The following is a 20,151-nucleotide window of genomic DNA, read 5'->3' as shown; positions in this document are numbered from 1 at the left end:
CCCTGTCCTGGCCACCAGGTAAGACCTGGGGACATGCACAGTCCAGGGGCAGCAAGACAGTGGGTGGCCTCCCTGTTGGGAGAGGTGTCCGGCAGTGAAGGGGTGGGGACATGCTGGGAAGGGCCTGGGAATGGGGGCTGTTCCCTCAGCTGGGGTGGATATCCCTCTCCATGCTGGAGGAGGGAGCCTGGCCCATTGCTCTGTGCAGAGACTGCAGGGCTTCAGGGTCTGTGGACTCAGGGTTAATGGTCCTTGTGACCCCCTGGGATGATCCTTGGAGTTAAGGAATGCTGCTGTTGCAGGACAGGTGCTGGTGTCAGGAAGCACAAGACGTCCCCGTGGCTGACCACTGCAGGCTCTCCCCAGTCCCGCTGGCATTCCCCGCTCCGTGGCAGCTGATGGGATCTCCCGGCACCGGCACCGGAGATGGCTGTGAGCACTGCAGAACCAGATGGTGCCTTATCCTCATAGGAAGAAGCATCCGGCTGTGCTGGCAAGGCCATTGGAAGAGCTGCAGGCTCCTGGCCTCCTCTTTATTTTCAAAGAGTGGCACCAAGTTGGGAGTGTTGTGATGTGGCCATGACCTCTCTACAGTCCCTGGAGATTGCCAAGCCCTTTTCCAGCTGGTACCTGGACTCCAAGGGCATTCCCTCTGTTTTTGCTAATAAAAGAATCCCTGGGAAGCCAGTGTTGTCAGTGTGCTGCTTTCACTCATGGAGTACCCCAGGGACATTGGCAGGGGGACACTGGCTCTGCAGGGTGGGATCTTTCCAGGGCCATGCTGGGAAATGGGAAAGGGACAAAGAATCCCAGAGTTGTGGGATTGTTTGGGTTGGAAGGGATCTTCAGAGACCACCTAGTGCAATGCCCTGCTGTGTGCTGGGACATGTTGCACTAGACCAGGTGGCTCAGAACTGTGTTGAACCTCAGGGCCTGTGGAAACTCCCTGGGTAACCTGTTCCTTTGTGTCACCAGCCTCAGACTGAAATGTTTCTTCCTTTTGTTGACAGCAACACTATAAAAGCTGATGCCTGATTTCAGCGTCAAAAAATGTGTGTCTGCCCAACACTGTGCCATTCATGCAACAGTGAGGGGCAGCAGAGCTGTAGGTCTCAGCCCCTCGAGGCGGCAGCCTCCCTCATGATCCCAGCTCCCTGTCCAGACACCCCAGCCTTGGGATACACTGGAGATTCCCATCTCCTCTCTCCTGATCACGCCATTTCTCTCAGCTGCTGAGACCACTCTGGCTTTGGCTTGTCCTGCCCCAGTGTGGGCAGCAGGGACAGGGTCTCCAGCCAGCTGTGGGGATGTGAACGGCTGAGGGGACTGGGGGCTCTGGAGGAGGCAGCTGAGGCCAGACCCAGAAGTGCCCTCTCTGAAAGGGTCCTTGCCGGGATCAAGGGAGGACAAGGACAGTTCTGAGGGGTTTGGGCAACCAGTATCACGGGAGATGTCTTAGCAGGAGGCACTGGGGATGATACATAGTCCTTTGGAGACACATGAGGTGACATTTCCCCTCTCCTGTGCTGGCCTGGCTCCCCAGGAGGATGGTGAGTTGAGGACAGGTTGCCCAACAACAGTTCTGTGGCTGCTGAGACCCAAGGATCTCACTGCACCAGCACCCAGGAGTCCTGCTTTTCTAGGAAAGCAGCTGCCAGCCAACAAGTTCCCCAAATGAGGGCAAACAGAATTCCCTCCAGACTGAGGGAGGATTTCAGAGCTGATCTGCTCTCTGTTTCTCTCCTCAGCCTCAGCAATGTTGCAGCCCTGTCTTATCCAGAGGAAACGGAGCATGAGGGGCATGCTGGGAGAGACCTGGGCCATCCCCACTGCAATGGCACCTCTGGCTGGGACATGATGGAGCTCTGCCTGTGGAGCTCCCTGGTCTCCATGCTGATTGCTGATGCAGGTGTTGAACCATAAGGAATGGATGGAGACTGGTTCCTGCTGAGGAGAGGACCATAAAGGGGGCAATGTCCCTCTGGTGGTTTATCTGGCTGTTGCTCAAGGGTGGGATCTGTGTTCCCTGGAGAACACTGCTGGCTGTGCTGGTTTAGGCAGCTGTGGAGTTAATTGTCTTCTCTCAGTTCTGTACTGCCACTCTTGTGTAGGGACTGCAGCACATGGAAACGTGGGAGGAGACACTGTTGGGATAACGGATCTCAACCAACCCAAGGGACATTTCAGACTATATGACATCAATATATAAAGTGTGGGGAAGAAGTTAGCCACATTTGGAATGATGGCCTTTGTCTTCTGAGGTCAGCATTACCTGTGATGGACCCTGCAGTCCTGGGGATTGCTGAACACCCACCTACCCATGGGAAGTGATGAATGAATTCCTTGCTTTGCTCTGTTTGCATGCATGGCTTTTGCTTTCCCTGTGACATTGGTTGTATTTCAGCCCACATCTTTTCTCGTTCTTGCCCTTGATTGTCTCTCTGATCCTGCTGGTGGGGCAGTGAGTGAGTGGCTGTGTGCCTTGGTGGGTGGCTGGGGTCAAAGCCCGCTGGTGTCACAGCGAGGGACACTTGCAGTCCTCTGCAGCCATGGCTTTGGGCTTGGGCAGCGCTCAGCAGCCAGAGAGGCTCTGGTGCCCCAGGGCAGTGTCAGAGCAGGACATGGGGTGAAGGTCCAACCAGGGCTGTTGAACATGACCAGTGGGTGACGCAGGATGTCCCCGAAGGCCGGTGACCTGGGGCAGCTGGAAGGGCTTGCTGACGTCTTGTGGGCCGCTTGCATCCCCCAGGAGCTGTGGGCCTCTCTCTGGGAGCCGCTGTCCCTGCAGCTGGCTCCGAGCCCGGTGTGCCACAGGAACCTTGTGCCTGCTCTGATTGCAGGGCATTGCACCACGCTGCCCCAGGGATGTGCCAAGGCCTGACGGGGCCCTGCTGCTGGCCACTGCTGCTGGCCACAGCTGGTGAGAGGTTTCTGCCCTGGTCCCAGGGGGGTGTGGGCAGACAGGGCAGATCAGGCATCCTGGCGTGGCAGGGGGTGCTGGCTCTGTACCCACACTGTTGCTGGCCAGCGCGGGGAAAGATCTTCTTCCTCCAGATTGTTGAACAGAATCAGAGTGGCAGCACTTCTTTTAAATCTGTTTAGGGACATCATATCCAGCAAAGAGCAGTGTCCTGGCATTAAGCTCAATGTGAGGAAGAAAACTAATAAAGCCTAGTTTTGAACCAAAATGCTAAATGAGTAAGAATCCCCCAAACCCAAATGAACACCACCTCCTCACCCCCCCAGAAATTGTCAGTGTTTGGATTCAGGAGCCAGCAACCAAGCAGGACAACAGAAAGGTTGGATCCTTATTATCAAGAAAGAAAAAGCAACATAATAATAAAAACCATAGAGATAGAATTAATTAAGGAGACCATGTATTTTTTTAGCTGTACAGAAAGAATTTCACAGCGAGACTCTGGCTACAGCATCTACAGGGGCTGGCCAAGAACATGTTCAAGGGTCAGGAGAAATGCCACTGAGAAATAAAACATATGAACTTACAGAACTGCTCTCTGGGATTTATACAATATATGTTGTGTGAACAACTTTCTATTCCTGCAATTAAAACAACTGAAAAAAACATCAATCAAAATTATTATTCAGTTACAAGTATCAGTCATCCATGTACTGACAAACCATAAAGGAACAGAAGAGCAAATAATTAAACAATAACTATTTAGTCAAGCTTTTATTAAATGAAAGTGAGTAAAGTTTCATCTTTTAAGCCATGGACGGTTCAAGAGTTGCAGCCACCTTGCTGAATTTCTCAGGATGGCAGGAATTCATTCTGTGATGTGTCACCACTCAGCGAACTGGCTGGAAATCCTCCAAGAGCTGCCCTATTCTTTTCTTTCCTGCAAGAGGTGGGAAAACCTAATCAGCATTTGAGGTCGATCCAGATGTTTCATATTAAATCTTTGATGTTAACAGAGCCACCGAAAGTCTGATTTTTGCTACCCACAGCAAACTATTAGCTACTCTTGTAACTAAATGCACAATTTTTTTTTTTGCCCCATACTGCTCTACAGGTTGCTGTGGAGGAATCTCAGTAGTTACAGCTTTTTATTTCTACATACTTCTTCCAACATGGCATGATGCAGACCACAATCCAACTGCCAGAGTCACCCAACTCTACTGTACTAGAAAATGGACAATTTTCACCCAAATTTGCCATTGCATCATTGGGCTCAGTGACTATGTTTAGTAAAAAAAACCCTGTTCTTCACCATTGCTCTAAGCCAACACCAATTCAGGTTTCCTGCCATCCTTATTTATTCTTTTTTCACTTGTTCTGCTTTTTTTCTGAATAATGAGATTTCTGAATCTACATGCAACAGGCATTTTACAGGAACAGGCAGTACAATTGTGAAGTTACAAGAATAAAACCTGTGATTTCTAATTTCCATTATTTCTTCTTCAGTGGTATAAGTTTGGTCTATCCTTTTTTTTTTTTTTTTTTTTTGGCTCTGCTACTTTTATACTAAAACGAGCTTTTAGGAGCAAGAGGCGGTCATTGATGCGTTATTAACAGCTCAATAACAATATCTATTTTCACATTAGAAAATCCTTTAGCCTGCTGCAATTTAGATTGTGAAGGAGCAGGGAGGCCTTAGACCAGCAAAATCTTTGCACATAGGTTATGGCAGGCTGAGGTCTCTCCTAAAATGCCAGCTGAGGGTACCTGTTGATCGCCGGAAGTCCTCTGGATGGTGCCTGATGTACTCGCACAGCTCCCTATCCACCTTGGCATGCACGTACTCGGCGCGTTTCACCAGGTGGTAGCCCACAACGCAGCCCAGGGTAGCCAACAGGACCTGCCGGTGGATGCCTGCAGCAGGAGGAGAGAGGAACTGTCCCCAGCTCTCCCAGCTCTCCGCCTTTCCCCAGGCCCCCAGGCACTCATTCCTCTCTCCCTGCTTTGCCCCTGCCAAGGTCCCTGCAGTACCCACAGCTCCCATGGCCCCTGCCAGGCCCCTCTTTCCTCAGGGCTCCCTCCCCTTCCCACCACCCTCAGGGAGTCACCTCAGATCCCCTCCACCTCCAAGGGATGTCCCTTTCCCAGCCCCTTCCAGTTCCCCAAATCCCTCACCTCAGGGCTCCCAGCCCTTGACTCCCATCCCCACAATCACACGGAGAACTCCCTTCCCCTCCAACAGCCCCCCGAACTCAGGGCTCCCTCTTTTGCCTTCCCCGCTTCATTTATCCCTCAGTGACCCCAAGCCCCCCACACCCTTCCCCAGGCCCACATACTCCCTCTATCTCCCCATTCCCTTACCTCAGCGCTCCCTCCCCTTCCCCAGCCCCTACATCCCCCTCGGTCACCCCAAATCCCACACCCCCCTTTCCCAGGCCCACATATTCCCTTTACCCCCCCCTAGCCTTGGATCTCGGGGCTTCCTCCCCAGCCCCAGCCCCTGTGACCCTCAAGGTCACCCCAAATCCGCCCGCCCGCCCCCATTTCCTCTGCAGTTTCTCATTCCTTAGCTGCTTCCCCTTTTTCCCTTCATTTATCCCTCAGAGACCCCAAACCCCACATAGCCCTTTCCCCAGCTCCTCACCTCCTCCCTTCCCTCGCACCCCGCTCCGTTCCCCCTCCCCTCAGGTTCCCCCGTCCCCCCGCACCGGCTCCGAAGACGGGGCGATGGTTGAAGGCGTTGTCCAACAGCGCCGACATCCACCCCGCGAAGCCGAGCCACACCGAGCCCTTGTTGAGCAGCGGCGGCGGCGGCAGCGACCGCGACTCGTCGGGCAGGAACACCATGGCTGCCGCCCGCCGAAGGTGACCGGGGGGAGCGGTGCGGCGGCAGCGCCTTCCCCCGCCGGCCTGCGCCGTGCTCCGGGGTTCCGCTGCCTTCCCCGCTTACGGCTATTTTCCCAAAAACCCACCCCCAAATCCAACTCCCCACCCCACAAAGCCATCCCCACCCCAAACCCCGAGGCTGAGCGGCCTTAGCCGGTTCGGGGAGGGGGTTCCTGGAGCCCGAACCCCACTGGGTGAGCCGGCCCCGCTGCAGGGCCAGCGAGGCCGGCCGGGAAGTAAATTAGGGGATTAATTAAGCACTAAAATCGAACGCAATTAATTTTCAGAGCTCAGATTAAAGTCTGATACCTAACCCATAGTGTTAGTTTTTTCGTTTTTAATTAATATGAAATCACATTAAATCATTTGCCACTGTAGCAAGATTGACAGACCCGTTAAAGTAACCTGCATTAACAAAACATCACAGGTCCCAAAGGCTCCTCAAACTCTTTCCTAAAAATGTATAATTTAGCCTTTGTCCATGAGAGGAAAGCTCATGTCTTTACAAAGAGTTTGATGGGTGAAGTGTGGGTGTTAACATCTTTGCAATGGGTGTTAATGTCTCTACTGACTTAGGCCGCAGGTTTGTTGCAGAGCTCTGGCACCTTGGCCCCTGAAGCAGACAAGGGCTGCACAAGCCTGAACTCCTGAGCTTTGGGGTAGCACAGCAGGTTCAAGGGGGCAATGTGAGGTAGGCGGTTCGGGAAGGCTGCACCTTCCCAATGCCTCAGCAATGGGGAAAGGAAGAGGGAAAGGTGAGGCTTGGAGTTTAGGATCAAGGGAGGCTGCGCCCTCCAAAACCCTGAGAGAGAAAACCCTGCGGGTGTGCGCCCCAGCAGACTCCCCCCTTAATTCAAACAAAGCTGAAGGACTCCTCTGTCTCCTTGTTGGGCATAAACCTCTGGTGTTAGTGGATTTTCCTGACATCTGCACAGGAGGAGGTTGGGCATTGCTGCTCTGCAGTGGGAGATGCTTCAGTTGAACCTGGGATCACTGGGATTGTACAATGGTGATGCACAGCCACTTCCACAGTCACAGGCTTAACTTCACAGAATCACGGAATGGTTTGGGTTGGAAGGGACCCTAAATGGTCATCTACTCCCAGCACTCTGCCACAGGCAGGGAGAACTTCCACTGGACCAGGTTGCTCCATCCAACCCAGCTTTGAACACTTTAAGGGATGGCACACCCACAGCTTTGCCTTGTGGCTTCTTTTTGGAGGATTTCAGGATATGCAAAGGCATGGCTGGGGAAGAGCCAAGAGGGGTGTTTGTAGGGTTTTTTTTGCATATTAACATTTCCCTACGCAGGACAGCACAGCAGACAGATAAACACAAGCATTGTGGATGCCTTACCCTGAGCAGAGCTTTGAGGCTTGAAGCCGAGATAAAATGCAAGTACAAGAAGCATTGTGGCACCACTGGCAGCCACAGCAACATGGCAAAGCCAATGATAGTGTAAAAAAGCAGAAACTGTGAGAAAATATTTAAACCGGAGCGAGAATGTCTTGAATATGAACTCACTGGCAGTGAACACTTTAAATGTACAAAGTATTTGGTTACAGAAACAACCACTGTGATTAATGTACCTGTTGCCCTAACAAAAGCCACTCTATTTTAAATACCCTAAATACTCAAAAAGCATAACTATCCCCTTGGCTATCCTTGATGAAGGGCTCCCGTACTTCAGCTAACATAGAAGAAAGTTCGAAAACTACTGTCAAAAATAGTCATAGTAGTAATAAAAATCCACCCCTCTCTCCTCCCTCTTTTATGTCAGCACTGGAGTCCAAAGCAGTTCCCAACATCAGAGCAACATCTTTTAGGGATGGTTATGTAGGGCTTAAAAGGTATAATTATTTACTGCAGAAATAAATGCTATCCTTTGGGGAACATGATTCCACAGAGGCAAAAAACAACCTACCTTTTCCTTAAGTCATTACGGGAACTGTGGACATTTGATCTTTTGTTAGAGTTGTAGAATTTAATTTAACTACAAATACAGCTAATACAGCCACATTACCTGGTACATTTAATAGTGTTAAAATACTTCATTTGAGTAGCATGCCTCAATTTGGTCATCTGGTCTACAGAAAACAGCTACTAGAAGAATATGAAAACCTATTTGTAAAGTATCTATGAAACAAGGAGATGAACAGGACATGGACATATTATAAAATTTGATATTTGAGTGTGCAAAGCACCTCAGGACAAGTTTCCAGCTACACGCTACATCCTTGGTTGTGTGGGTGTCCCTCAAAAGCAGGGTTTAGACAGGAGCAAAAATAATGCAAGAAATGCTCAAACAAAAAATACCAAGTTTTTAATTTACATATTCCATAGAACACAGTTACAATGCTCTCCCACACAACAATCATCCCTTGTAATTTGCCACAGCAACTTCTATTCAAATACAAACCACAATGGGAAAATGAGGCAGGTTTTCCTCAGGACAGAAGTCTGGGCCTTGTTAAGCTCCACAGTTTACCAGCAGCCCTGCCTGTCACTGTGACAGTGCTTCTGATCAGAGGTATCCTCGTTGGGCAGTACAGGAGCGTTGGAAGAAGAGCTCCCACGTGGTGATGGCACACGTACACTGTGTCTCATCTTGGATGGCCCTGTGACAACCCCTCCAAGGGGTATCCTGGGACTGGTCCCAGCACTGTGGCTTTACTCAGCCTTTTGTCTGACAGGAGTTCTCTCAGTCAAGACAGAGATGTAGAGTTTCAGCCAAGCGTATGTGATTCCCAGAGCACAGTACACAGAGGTCAGCAACAGGGGGACAAAAGGGAAGTGCTGCTTCCAGGGGGTCAGGGGAAATATGATTTCACAGAAGATTTCCAAGGGCACGAGTTGGATGAGGTAGATTGTTTCAAGCCAGTTAAGTAGAGGTTTCTCTCTCCTGTCAGAGAAATTAAAAATGAGGTAGTGTTAAAATATATGTTAACTAAAAATAACTATTATGTTTTTCAGCTATCCCAGTGCAAAGAGAATCTCCCATTAGATTGCAATAATGGTTTCAATAACAAGTTAAAGAGTTTCAGTAGGAAAAAACCAGTGTGATAACCAAGAGTACAGCTCAATATCGTTATCAAGTTCCAGGATGCCTTGGAAGCCTAAGTAGAAACTCATCAATTGCTCTTTTCACCTCACTGTTTCAGTAAACAACTGAACAGCCCTTCATACAAAGACTTGTTTCACCAAAGTTGTTCTACAACAGAAGACTGGAAATGTCAGGTTTTTTTAACCTCTTCCCCCAAGCTTTCTGTAGGATGGACTTTTCTGTGAGCTATCTCCCTTGCAAAGGACATTGCTGGCAGGAGTTTACTGCAGGTAGTTTGAAGGGAATTTCATGTTTCAGCAAGTTAAAAGCAAGAAACTTGCAAAAGCTCCCTCTCTTAACAAAAACTATGCTCCTATGGAGTTTTTTAGCTAGAGCTCCTGAGACAGAATGACTGAATTCTTAAATAAAGAAAATCACCTACAAAAGCAGGTGCCTGAGGTACTGAATACATGTTTACAGTACTTCATTACAGCTTGGGTTTGCCCTGAAAAGTTTGGGAAAGAGGGAAGTGGGGACTGCAGGGATTACAAGGATAAGCACTAATCTTTGGCCAAGTGGTAAGAGCTCCATAGGCTGTGAACTACACAGGGTGACTTCGGCAATTCCATGTTCTGCCAACCAAATACTTGCAGCTTTGTTGACAAATTACAGCTTGCAAATGAATGTTATTTACAACCTGTCCTTTCCACACATTAAAATACTAACCAATACTGCAAAAATCCACAGTACAATAGGATAAACAATCTGCAGACAAATCACTAGTAGGAAATGCTAGAATACTACATTAAACCCTCAGAGGTTACAGCACCACAACTCCAGGCTTTGACAGAGCATGAGGCAGGTGGGGATCTACAGCCTCCCGGGACTAACTGGGCAGCTGTCACAATAACCAGCACGTGCTGAATTAATCCTAATTTAAGCATTGCCTCCTGAGAACAGAGGCAGCAGCATCTTTTGACTAGTAACACCTTAATTTGACTCCTCAGCATCAGTTTTCTGTGCTGCTTGTCCCTTATGACAATGGCTGTTCCCAACACCAGAAATGTTGTTGTTCCTAGCACTGAGATCAAATTTCTTTAATTACCTGAACAGAGATTTCAATGAAGAGAAGCTATAAACAGTAAACAACAGCATAAGCAGTATTTTAATTGGAAGTTCTGAAAAACAAAGAACATGATGTACTTTTAAAATTAAATATAAAAAACTTTTGCCATATATATATTGTAGTATCTTTAAATCTTACTAGTCACACTTGCATTATCTGGTTTTATTTTCTGGAGATCTACATGTTTTACTGCTTAGCATGCCTAAAAATAAGCATAAACATTTACTAAAGCAAATGCCAAACATTTGCAATACACGTACTTCAATTATCTAGAAACATACTGAACACGTTATAATTACTATTATAATTTATCTAATTAATTACTATTATTATAATCACATTATAATTACTATCTGAGATAGCACTACAAATAAGATTTTCCTTTTCTAAAGAAAACACAAACAACTGGCAAGTGACTAAAGCAAAAATGACAACCAAATCAAGACTATTGAGCTCTATGTTGCAAATTGTACAAAAATTAACTAATAGAAGAGCATTTTACCTGGTGTTGTGAACAACAATGGAAAAAGTGAGAAATGCCCTGTTGTTGCCAGAATCAAGTAGATGCCAGCATCCTTGGCTCTCTGAATAGACAATAAGCTAAAAAGGCAATAATTTGTTATGCTTTTGTCTTTTAGCAAAGAAACCTAATTTCAGCAGAACACTATACAATTGACTGAAGGCTCAGAAACAAGTCAAACAGTTTCACAGTACCCCCATCCCTGCTAACACTGCACCTGTGATGAAGTCTCCTGCTTCCAAACCATGTGGCCTCAGAGATAAAAACACAGGAGGAAAATCAGCCAGGAAACCCTCCCTCAGAAAACCACACACCCACTGAACAAAACTATCAGCAAGGCCCAGCACAAAACAAGAGCTCAAACATCACCAAATCTCTGAGGAAGGAAAATACAGTTTGTAGCAATACTGGTCAGGCAGTTTATGAACTACAGCTTCAGTTCTACCCTAGGCAGGCATGAAGCCCTTTTGGTAGAAACTGTTTATTGTTCTGGTCGAGCACAGTACAGAAGATCCCTTTCCTCAGCTGGCTCCTGAGCAATCTATCAAGCATTTTTACAATATAAACCATAGCACCCATCAAGGTTTGAACTGCGCCCGAAATTAATTTATTTTAAGTGCACTACACTGTTACAGCTTAAGACATTCTATGAAAGAGTTCCTCTTCTGAAATATACTGACAACAAAGTGATTCCCTTTGAGGATTCCTCAACAAGTGGCTGCAGGTTCAGTTTGGCCAAGTACTTTGCACCACATTTGCTTACCTTAAAGGCAGAATAGCAAGGAGTATTGCTTTCTCATGCACGTGCCAGCCAAACATGAAGGAGCTCAATGCACAAAGAACAAGGCACTGTAGAAAGCCTCGGGGCCCTTGAGGTTTAAACCAAAGACAGAAAACAGAGGGCTAGAAACAACAGGCAAAAACAGGACTTCAGTGAAAAGTCTGGCAATCCCGAAGACAAGCCATTGTCCAAAGAGATTTGTCAATGTTACTAAACACCAGTGCACCCAGGTTGTGCTTGTGTGGCACAAACGTTATATTGCACGGGAGAAAAATCAATCCATTTGGATGTATGAGAAGAGACTGAAGGATTTTTGTTGAAATATCAGGAGGGAAAAGCAGACTGAAAGACCACAGCCAACTCCCCACTATTTGTATTGCATGCAAAAATTGTCTGCCAATCTAAGCCACTAAACACATTTTATCAGTCACTACATACTAGTAACGATGTACCTGTTGCCCTAGAGTTAAAATTCATATGAAGTGCATACTATCAATTAAAACCTACTAGGGACAAAATAGAAAAAATTTCAAAAAATAGCAGTGTTCTTACCAATATAGCTATGAAAGTACAGATTAATGTTGCCAGTGGAGTCACTGAAGGGAGGACAGTGTGCTGAAACTCTTGAACCAGCCCTCCTGTCATGGAGGCTTTAGGGATTTTTGTACCATCAAGAAAATTGCACTTTAACCCTAAAAATAAAATATAAAAAAAAGCACAAACTGATAAATGCTAATAAAGAAAATGAAGTAGCTGAACTAAGTACATGGCCAAGTTTTTTCTTTTTGCAAAGGATGGCAGAGGGAAGCAATTGATCTCTGAACTACTGCTGGTAACATGCACCAGATTATATGGACCATACTATGTATGGCAATCTGAAAACACAATTTACTGCCTACATCACAAATGGGAGCACTAAAATAAAGCAAGCTCTATCTGCAAACAGGCATCAAAAAGCAAGATTAACATACTGACCAAGAATTGTCAGTGCTTTGTCCATGGCATTATACAAAGCCCAGAAGTTGGGGGCCCAATAGGCATGGCAGAGACCTCGCTTGAAAGGGAAGAGCCGTGAAATGACTTGAGGCAGCTGACCCTACAGAAAACAAGACCAAAGAAATGGCCACTTTAGATGAGACATGGTTTATATTTTTACAACAAAATTTTCTAACTGTTCAGGGGAATAACATATGAAAAAGGGGTTATTACCAATACTAGGAAGGGTCCCAGTGAAAGAGCAGAAACAAGACAGACAATCAGTGCCAGAAGAGTTACATGAAGAAAGCTGAAACTTCTCCATTTCAGGGATCCATCTACAAGAAAAAAAGATTCAAGAAACAGCTGCTGTGGGAACTGGAAAGGCAAACCAAGCATTCTTCACTAACAAGGAGTTCCTAGCATCTATCTAAAAGGGGCACACAGCCTTTTATGTCAATATATTCAGCTTCTTCCTTTAACAGCAGGTATTTCTTTTGCTCACATTGCAGCTCCTGTATTATACAAGCTTTCAGTATTTTTCGAGTTTACCTTCCCTGTTCATATGAGGAGTATCAGGCATGTTTCAGTGCTAAAAAGTGGGGAGAAACTCAAAGGTCTTTGAAATAGTTTCTAATAGTTTCTAATACTGTCGAATTCTTCCATAGCCAGAATAATTCTTATGGCTTCCAAGTGCCACCTGCAACTTGTTCGTGTTGATTTTTCTTAACAAAGAACTCTTAAAGGAACAGGAATTTTACAAACCAAATCTATTTCAAAGATTCTTCAAGATCCTAACAATTCTGCTCTCACGCAGAATTTTTGTTTGAGCCATTTTGTTCCAATTCTATCTGCCAAGTCTTGAGTGCTCCCCTAGTTCCAGTGATTAACACAACTCCCCCCAAAAGCCAGTGAGGAAAGCCCCACCTTACCTGCATTATTTGCAGTAAAGCAGTAGGATCGTAACAAATAAATGCCATATGCTGGGGCCACATACACGTAGATGTGCTTGAAATGCAGAAGAACAGCAAAAAGAAGAGCACCCTCCAAATACCTTTTCTGAAAGAAAACAAAACAAAACCTAAGCTTTTCTCTTTGTAGTCACATTTAATGATCCTCTGTTGTAGTCCTAAGGTGATGAGACATTTATTCTCAGTATTAAAAAGGGTATTTACTTCAAATTACAAATTCAGTAGTGTTATGCATAAGAGGTATGGACAAGGAACTATCCCGTCACACAATCACCTCTTCACAGCTTCAGAAGTATGTTTTCTAAGGACTGGTGATTTGGAAGAAGATAAAATGCCAAGAAATTATGCCACATTGCTCAGAGGTAACACTGAATATAGCTTTCTTATGGGGAAATATAGCTTTCTTATTGCAGCATCAGCAAGCAATTATGGTGAGTTTCAAGTCTTTCTCTCTGCCACAAACTCAATAAAAAATCAGACATCCAGCTTCACACAGCTCAACATGAAGCCACTACCATTGCCCACAACATGAGCAGCCCCATGAACTGAATTAATGCACCCAAAATACACATGGCAAGAAATCAACAAGAGTCACTTGGGTTTACCTGACACAGCCGAGCAACAGAAAGAAGCATCAGCCCAAAGAGGAAGCCATTGTACTGGAAGTGAATATCTGGACTTGAGTCAAGGAATAAAGCAAGCTTTCTTTACTACTATGTGTTCTGGAGAAGACTCAAAGTTTTGAGGAATAAATTAAAATTAAAATAGAATTTAAATCAAGAAAGCAACCTTAAACTCACAGCACATAGACACAAGTCATTATTTAACCTTACCTGTAAGTAGTGTCAGACACAAATTACACTAATGCTGGCATACCACCTTGATGAAATGAAACAAAACAATCAACACATATATTGTGCAAATTTTGTAATATAAAGTAAAAAAGGCTAAATCTCCACTTTAATTTTAAAGTTATTAGTTTCTGCCACACATTGGTTAATGCATAGTGACAACAGCCCTCATTTTTCTACCACTTCTAAGTGTATGTAATATACACAAAAAATATACATGTATATGCAACGTACACAAGAACTATGACAGAGAAAATGAAGTCCTCCTTTAAATGCACACTGTGCCAAGACTGACTTGCAGGAACTGCAATTTCCAGAGTTATTTTTACACACGATATGGACCTATTGGAAGGCATTCAGAGAAAGCCAGGAAGATCCTCAGAGGACTGGAGCACCTCTGCTATGGAGACAGGCTGAGATAGTTGGGGTTATTTCAGCCTGGAAAAGAGAAGACACTGGGGAGAACATGCAGCTGCTTTGGAAGGTGCTCTAAGAGAGCTGGACAGGGACTTTTGACAAGGGCATGGAATGACAGGGCAAGCGGGATGGTTTGAAACTAAAAAAAGAGAGATTTAGAGTGGATATTAGGAAGAAATTCTTTATTGTGAGAGTGATGAGGGACTGGCACAGGTTGCCCAGAGAAGTTGTGGATGCCCCATTCCTGGAAGGTCAGGTCAGGTTGAATGAGGCTTTGAGCAACCTGGTCTAATGGAAGGTGTTCCTGCTAAGGCAAGGGGTTGGAACTAAATGATGTTTAAGGTCCTGTCCAAACCAAACCACTCTACAATTCCATGACTGTTCTTTAGAAAGACTTCCTAATTCCCAAATAAAGTTAAACAAATTGAATACATTCTGAATCTTAAAACACTTTGAAGATTTTCCTTGCCACAGGACAAACTTGGAACCACACCCAGGACACAGAACCACTCTGCTAATACTCCTGTAGGTGTGCAGAGGAGGAACAGCCAGCAGAACAGGCACACTGCTGCCAGACTGGTTGGTCCTCCTCCACTTCTGGCAAATCAGACCAAGGACAGACTAACTTCTATTTTGCCAAACAGTAATTCTAATGAAAACAAAGTTATTTAACTAATCCCAGAAACAAACCCAGCTGTGTAACTTGCTATGACAGCAATAATAATATAGGATTGTGCCACACACTGTAAGAGGTTGTTAAAAAACCAAACAAACCACAAACAACCCACAACGGTTGGAAAGGATACGATCCACAATTAACAACCCAAAATTCCACAAGAGCAGAACAGCAAGAATAAATGTTGGTTTTTCCAGGATATCCTTTGCAGCTCGTTTTCCATTTATACATCTGCAGCACCTAAACAAGAGCAGAAGAAACAGAAGCTTTAATTCAAGCATACAAGCAAAAACATTGTTGGTTATAAGAGTTAAGAGCTGAAGTTTGCCATTTTATCAAGATGCAAGGCAACAATAAAAGTCTTGCTAAATTCATCAAAGGCAGACAGTGTAATGAACAAAGTTTAGTACAAAAAGGATTTTCAATTTCAATAGCTGTGGTGTGTTCCACATGCTAAAGCTTCTATTACATAACTGCCTCAGGATCAAGTCTCCCACTCAGAAAGTGTAAAGCTGTCACAGCCTGCTTGCCATCATGAGCAGTGGATTGCTACTTCTGGAAACAACAGAGGGAGCTGTAGTTAAGGTCCTCAGCTGGACATAACCTCTCCCTGGCTACTGCTGCCCCCTGCTATATTATGAGTTATTTCTGTTGGTTAAAAACAACTTATTACTTCTCAGTGTGAAGCAATATGGTTCATCTGACTTCTGAAAGCAGTCTTAAATCACATAAAAATGTTATAGATCATTTGTGTTGAAATGCTGTGTTGAAATGCACCTCCCTGCCATGAGCAGAACACCTTCCACTAGACTGGGTTGCTCAAACCCCCATCCCACCTGGCCTTGAAATTTTCCAGGCAGAGGGCATACACCACCTCTCTTGGCAAAATGACCATGTGCAGACACCAGCCCTGAGCCTTCAGCCTTACATTCATATGTCTGTGAGTCAAACAATAAAAGGAAAAGAAATCATAATGCAAAGCTAGTTGCATAAAGAAAGTAAATACAGGAGTTTAGGCAAGGCTCTAATCAGAGAATTTCCTACCCAGGTTTTGAGCAGAAAGAATAAAATGATGGGAGACTCTTACAGCCAAATCATTAAGGTAGGCGATGTATTTCTCAGAACACACTCCCACTCTACTCTTTAGGGATAAGGGAAGTAATTCTTCATAAAGTCAGGCCTCACTGAAAGCATCCAATCCTAATTCCATCAGACTTGGAATAATCAGTTTATCATCAAAACACTAGAGAAACTTTGCATATTTGATGATACTGCCATTTTCTGACAGATTTCCTTTATGTTTCTAGAAAAACAGAGTAATCAGAAAAGTAACAGGAAAAAACTTGTTCTGAGCACACCAGCTGTCCTGCAACTCCTACAAAAGGAGCTCAGTGACAGAAGCAAACCCAAGTACAACACATGAAACAGCAGCTGGTGTCCAAGTGCCTGCAAACCCATCACATGCAGTGCAACTGTATCTCCAAGAAGAACACATTATCTTGTGTTTAGCAGCGTATTCCAAGATTCTCCTTGAACAGGTTCAAGCAACTCTGGCATTTCCCTTCCTTTACAAGCTTATTTGTACAAATAGTTATTTGTTGTGGCTACAGAACAAGCCCAATATGAAGGCCTATCCACTGTCCCTAAAATCAGAAGATTAAGACTTACTCATGAACTGCATATATGAAGAGGGTATCTGTAAAGATGACAGAAAGCCTTTGGAAGAAGACAGTTGCACGACTGGTGTAATTCAAGTTTTCAACAACCAACATCTGGGGGTCAAAGTACTTGGCAATGTGAGAAAGCACATATTCAAACCAAGCAAAAAATGGTGGATAATCCAGGGTCCATTCCGAGGTCGCCTAAAGACAAAATAAGATTAAATAGTTGATAACAAACCATGCTGTGTGCAGTCCTTCAGGTACAGCTCACTGCAGCAAACCAGCCAATGCATTTTCCCTCAGTACCCTCTCTGTAACTCAAACACTCCACAATCAGCAGCCACTCTGTGGTGCTGTAAGCTGTTCTCCTGCAGTACTGGTAGAGATGTGACATTTCCTGATCAGCAGGAAAAGATTAAAGAGCCTTTTGTGCACCTGCACTTAACCAGTATATAACTGTTGGTTATCTCTAAATCTGTTTACAGTAATAGGGCCATTATTACAAAATCTCAGTAAAACAGCTCAGAGCCAATATTTGTCTATACTGGAGTGATCACCAACGCAACCAGTCTCAAAATCACTTTCACTCATCAGTTAACAAGCCTTAACTCTCACACAACCATATCATGACCAAATGGCATTATGTGATCTCTTCCCATAAGGACAGCTGCCATTCCCTGACCAAGAATTAACTCCTTGGCTGTGGAAACAGGAGAGGAAGAGGCATGAACAGAGCAGGCTGGGATGGGGTATTTTTTCAGTGAGCATGTTCCCAAATGATTATGCTGCATTGTTGAAAGGCATCCTATGTTCTGGCACAGGGTTAATGCTGGCATTATAAAAATTTGTTTGTAAAACAGTCCTTGGATCAGTCCTACAAAGTTCCAACCTGCACAAATCTTTACTTCTGGATGTTTATGTGGAGTACTAGACACTACAGCATCTATCTATCTCTGTACTCCAGCAGATACCAGGGGACAGATTAAAACCCAATTAGGTAGGCTGAGTCTATGACAAACCTAAAGGTGTTTTGTCTAGATAAAAATCAATGCATGCTACTAGCACACCAGCAAAGCTCAAAATTTGAATACAGTGATTGATTTCATAATGGAAAGATGTATATACCCATTAGCATGACTCACTCTTTATTCTGGTAACTGTGTATCACCAATGAGACAAGCACAGACACCAGCAATTTATGAGTACAATGCAACTTGCTCTGGTGCTACACAGCCTTTCCAATAGGTGCCTTAATTGCTTTTCCCATTTTGCCTTCATAAGTACTTGCAGCTTCCCCAACTAACTTTCATGTTTTAGCTAAATGCTACACAAGGCCAGCAAATTGTGACTCACATCTTTTTGTCCCACTATACGACAATCACCAACCATCCCTTCCAGCATTCACAAGGTCTGTCATACCCAATGTGCTTGTAATTCACACACAGCTAAAACACACCCCAAACATGTCCTTACCTCATAGTACCACTGAGAGAGGGGCAAGTTGTGGGTGATGGCAAGCCAGTTCCTATGGACTTCGAAATCTGTGGAGTAACTACAGAAGGTCCATGTTAAGAGTCACATACGTGCATGCACTAAGAAGGGAAAAATTTCAGAGCACATCACCACATGCAGACAAGAAGGAAGCCACCACTCTATTTATCAGCTCTAGGGCGCTACTGTGATCAAGTAACAACGATGCTGCTTAAGAACTCTGTGACTCTGTGCCAAAGACGTATCATAGAATGGTTTGGGTTGGAAGAGACCCTAAAGACCATCTTGCTCCAACCACCCTGCCATGGGCAGGAGCACCTTCCACTAGACCAGGTTTCTCAAAGCCCCACCCAGACTGGCCTAGAACACTTCCAGGGACAGGGTATGCACGGATTCCCTGGGCAGCCTCTGCCAGTGTCTCACCAACCTCACAGTAAAGATTTTTCTCCTGACGTCTGATCTAAAGCTTCCATTTTATTTCGTTTAAAACCATTCCTCGTTGTCCTATGACTGGCCATGTAAAAAGTCACTAATACAGGTGCTTACAGGGCAAGAACTACTTAGAGCTTGGCTTTTTAGGGCAACTAATGCGAAATTCCAGGCTCCAACTGAAAAGTTTAACAGCAATTTGTTAGGCGTTTTTCTCAGTATAAAAACTTGAAAATACAAAGCATTAATGTTTCAGCACACTTTCAGCCTTCCCGAGCAGCAGCCAGCCGGAACGGGCCAGCAGGGCTTCCAAAGAGGAAAGGAAAGCTGTGCCACGCGGCGGAGGCGGCGCCGCCTCGCTTCCCTCACGAACCCAGGAGCCACATGGACCTTCAGGGCCTCCTCAGGACCGCGGCACCACGCTGCCCGCGGCCGGTCGCCCTCGGGGGTTCGCGGCAGTCCCAAGCCACCCGCCCCCGTCCCGCCCCGTCCCGTCGGGAAGCTCCTTACTAGGCGGGGATGAGGAGGCACTTGAGGAAGGACACGCCGAGCGCCAGCACCCGGAACCAGCCACGGCCGCCCGCCGCCATGGCGCGCACCCCCTGTCTCGCGCATGCGCCGCGTCCGCCGGGCCGGTTTGAAGCGCGCGCGCCCGCCGCGCTCGCGGCGTCGGGAGCGGGGCTGCGGCTGCGCGTGCGCGGGGAGGGCGGGGCTCCGTGAGGCGCCGGAACGGGCGCGGGTGGGAAGGGAGGGAATTTAGGTTGGGTGTCTTTGCTGTGAAGGTGGTGAGGCACTGGCACAGGAAACGGTTAATTAGCCTGCACGAACACAGATAAAGAATGCAACAAGAGAACCCCTGAGACCAAAAATCAGGAGGCATCGTGAAGAATGAGTGCATGGACTGAGGGTACAAAAGCCCAGGGACCTCTTTGTTGAGCGTCCCTCTGTGCAGGCGCCCAGCCTGAGCTGACCTGCTGCTGTACCAGGCTATTACTATTTACTTTTAGAAATCCAGCACCTGAGACTGCTAGGGAAGGTCGGGTTGAGCCCGAAGGAGGAGGAAGCATGCCTGGTGTGAATGGGGGTCAGCGAGCAGCTGGTTGGTGCTCTGAGGCCACCCAGCCTCCCTGGGCAGAAGCTGCTTTGAAGTAAAGTACACCAGCTTAGCTCTGCTCCAGGGAGGTGCCATCTCCAGCCTGTGTGGCTGGTGTCCAACAGCTTCCATGTACAAAATGCTCTTTCAGAGGAACAGACTCAATTTTTTAAAATACATTCCTGCCAGCCTGGAGGGTGGATGCATACAAGGCTGATGCCTTTTTAGCTTCTTTACAGCAAATCTCCATCTATCTAAGAATAGTATCTTGTAGGAACTGCATGGAATCACACAGTTAATATGGTCAATTTTTAT

At 45.8% G+C, this 20,151-nt stretch overlaps 2 protein-coding genes across 2 annotated transcripts; both read right to left on the bottom strand.

The window, feature by feature from the left end:
* Positions 1 to 3,360: 3,360 nt before the first annotated feature.
* NDUFC2 (NADH:ubiquinone oxidoreductase subunit C2) lies at positions 3,361 to 5,839 on the bottom strand. Its single transcript, XM_054269932.1, has 3 exons — positions 5,626 to 5,839; positions 4,685 to 4,831; positions 3,361 to 3,857 (listed from the first exon to the last, which is right to left on the bottom strand). The coding sequence occupies exons 1-3, from the start codon at positions 5,762 to 5,764 to the stop codon at positions 3,808 to 3,810; spliced, it is 336 nt and encodes a 111-aa protein (XP_054125907.1). The 5' UTR covers positions 5,765 to 5,839; the 3' UTR covers positions 3,361 to 3,807.
* A 2,596-nt stretch (positions 5,840 to 8,435) lies between these two features.
* Positions 8,436 to 19,334, bottom strand: ALG8 (ALG8 alpha-1,3-glucosyltransferase). The gene is made up of 13 exons (XM_054269866.1): positions 19,254 to 19,334; positions 18,297 to 18,375; positions 16,831 to 17,024; positions 15,293 to 15,402; positions 13,824 to 13,891; positions 13,180 to 13,306; positions 12,482 to 12,585; positions 12,248 to 12,368; positions 11,825 to 11,964; positions 11,255 to 11,394; positions 10,474 to 10,571; positions 9,951 to 10,023; positions 8,436 to 8,704 (listed from the first exon to the last, which is right to left on the bottom strand). The coding sequence occupies exons 1-13, from the start codon at positions 19,331 to 19,333 to the stop codon at positions 8,473 to 8,475; spliced, it is 1,566 nt and encodes a 521-aa protein (XP_054125841.1). The 5' UTR covers position 19,334; the 3' UTR covers positions 8,436 to 8,472.
* Positions 19,335 to 20,151: the final 817 nt, after the last annotated feature.

The sequence above is a fragment of the Melozone crissalis genome, unplaced genomic scaffold, assembly GCF_028551555.1.
Source record: "Melozone crissalis strain CALT ecotype California unplaced genomic scaffold, PUWL_Pcris_2 ptg000008l_1, whole genome shotgun sequence".
Classification (NCBI taxonomy): Eukaryota; Metazoa; Chordata; class Aves; order Passeriformes; family Passerellidae; genus Melozone; species Melozone crissalis.
The sequence above is the reverse complement of the archived record's forward strand: the minus strand, read 5'-3'. Positions and strand labels throughout refer to the sequence as shown.

Coding starts and splice junctions, on each gene's coding strand:
- NDUFC2 (XM_054269932.1), bottom strand. CDS start 5,764: ATGGTGTTCCTGCCCGACGAGTCGCGGTCGCTGCCGCCGCCGCCGCTG. Junction 4,832..5,625: donor TCGCCCCGTCTTCGGAGCCG/GTGCGGGGGGAC, acceptor CTCCTGCTGCAG/GCATCCACCGGCAGGTCCTG. Junction 3,858..4,684: donor GGACTTCCGGCGATCAACAG/GTACCCTCAGCT, acceptor CACCTCTTGCAG/GAAAGAAAAGAATAGGGCAG.
- ALG8 (XM_054269866.1), bottom strand. CDS start 19,333: ATGGCGGCGGGCGGCCGTGGCTGGTTCCGGGTGCTGGCGCTCGGCGTG. Junction 15,403..16,830: donor TTCATATATGCAGTTCATGA/GTAAGTCTTAAT, acceptor GCTCTTGTTTAG/GTGCTGCAGATGTATAAATG. Junction 10,572..11,254: donor CTTGCTATTCTGCCTTTAAG/GTAAGCAAATGT, acceptor TTGCCTTTTTAG/CTTATTGTCTATTCAGAGAG.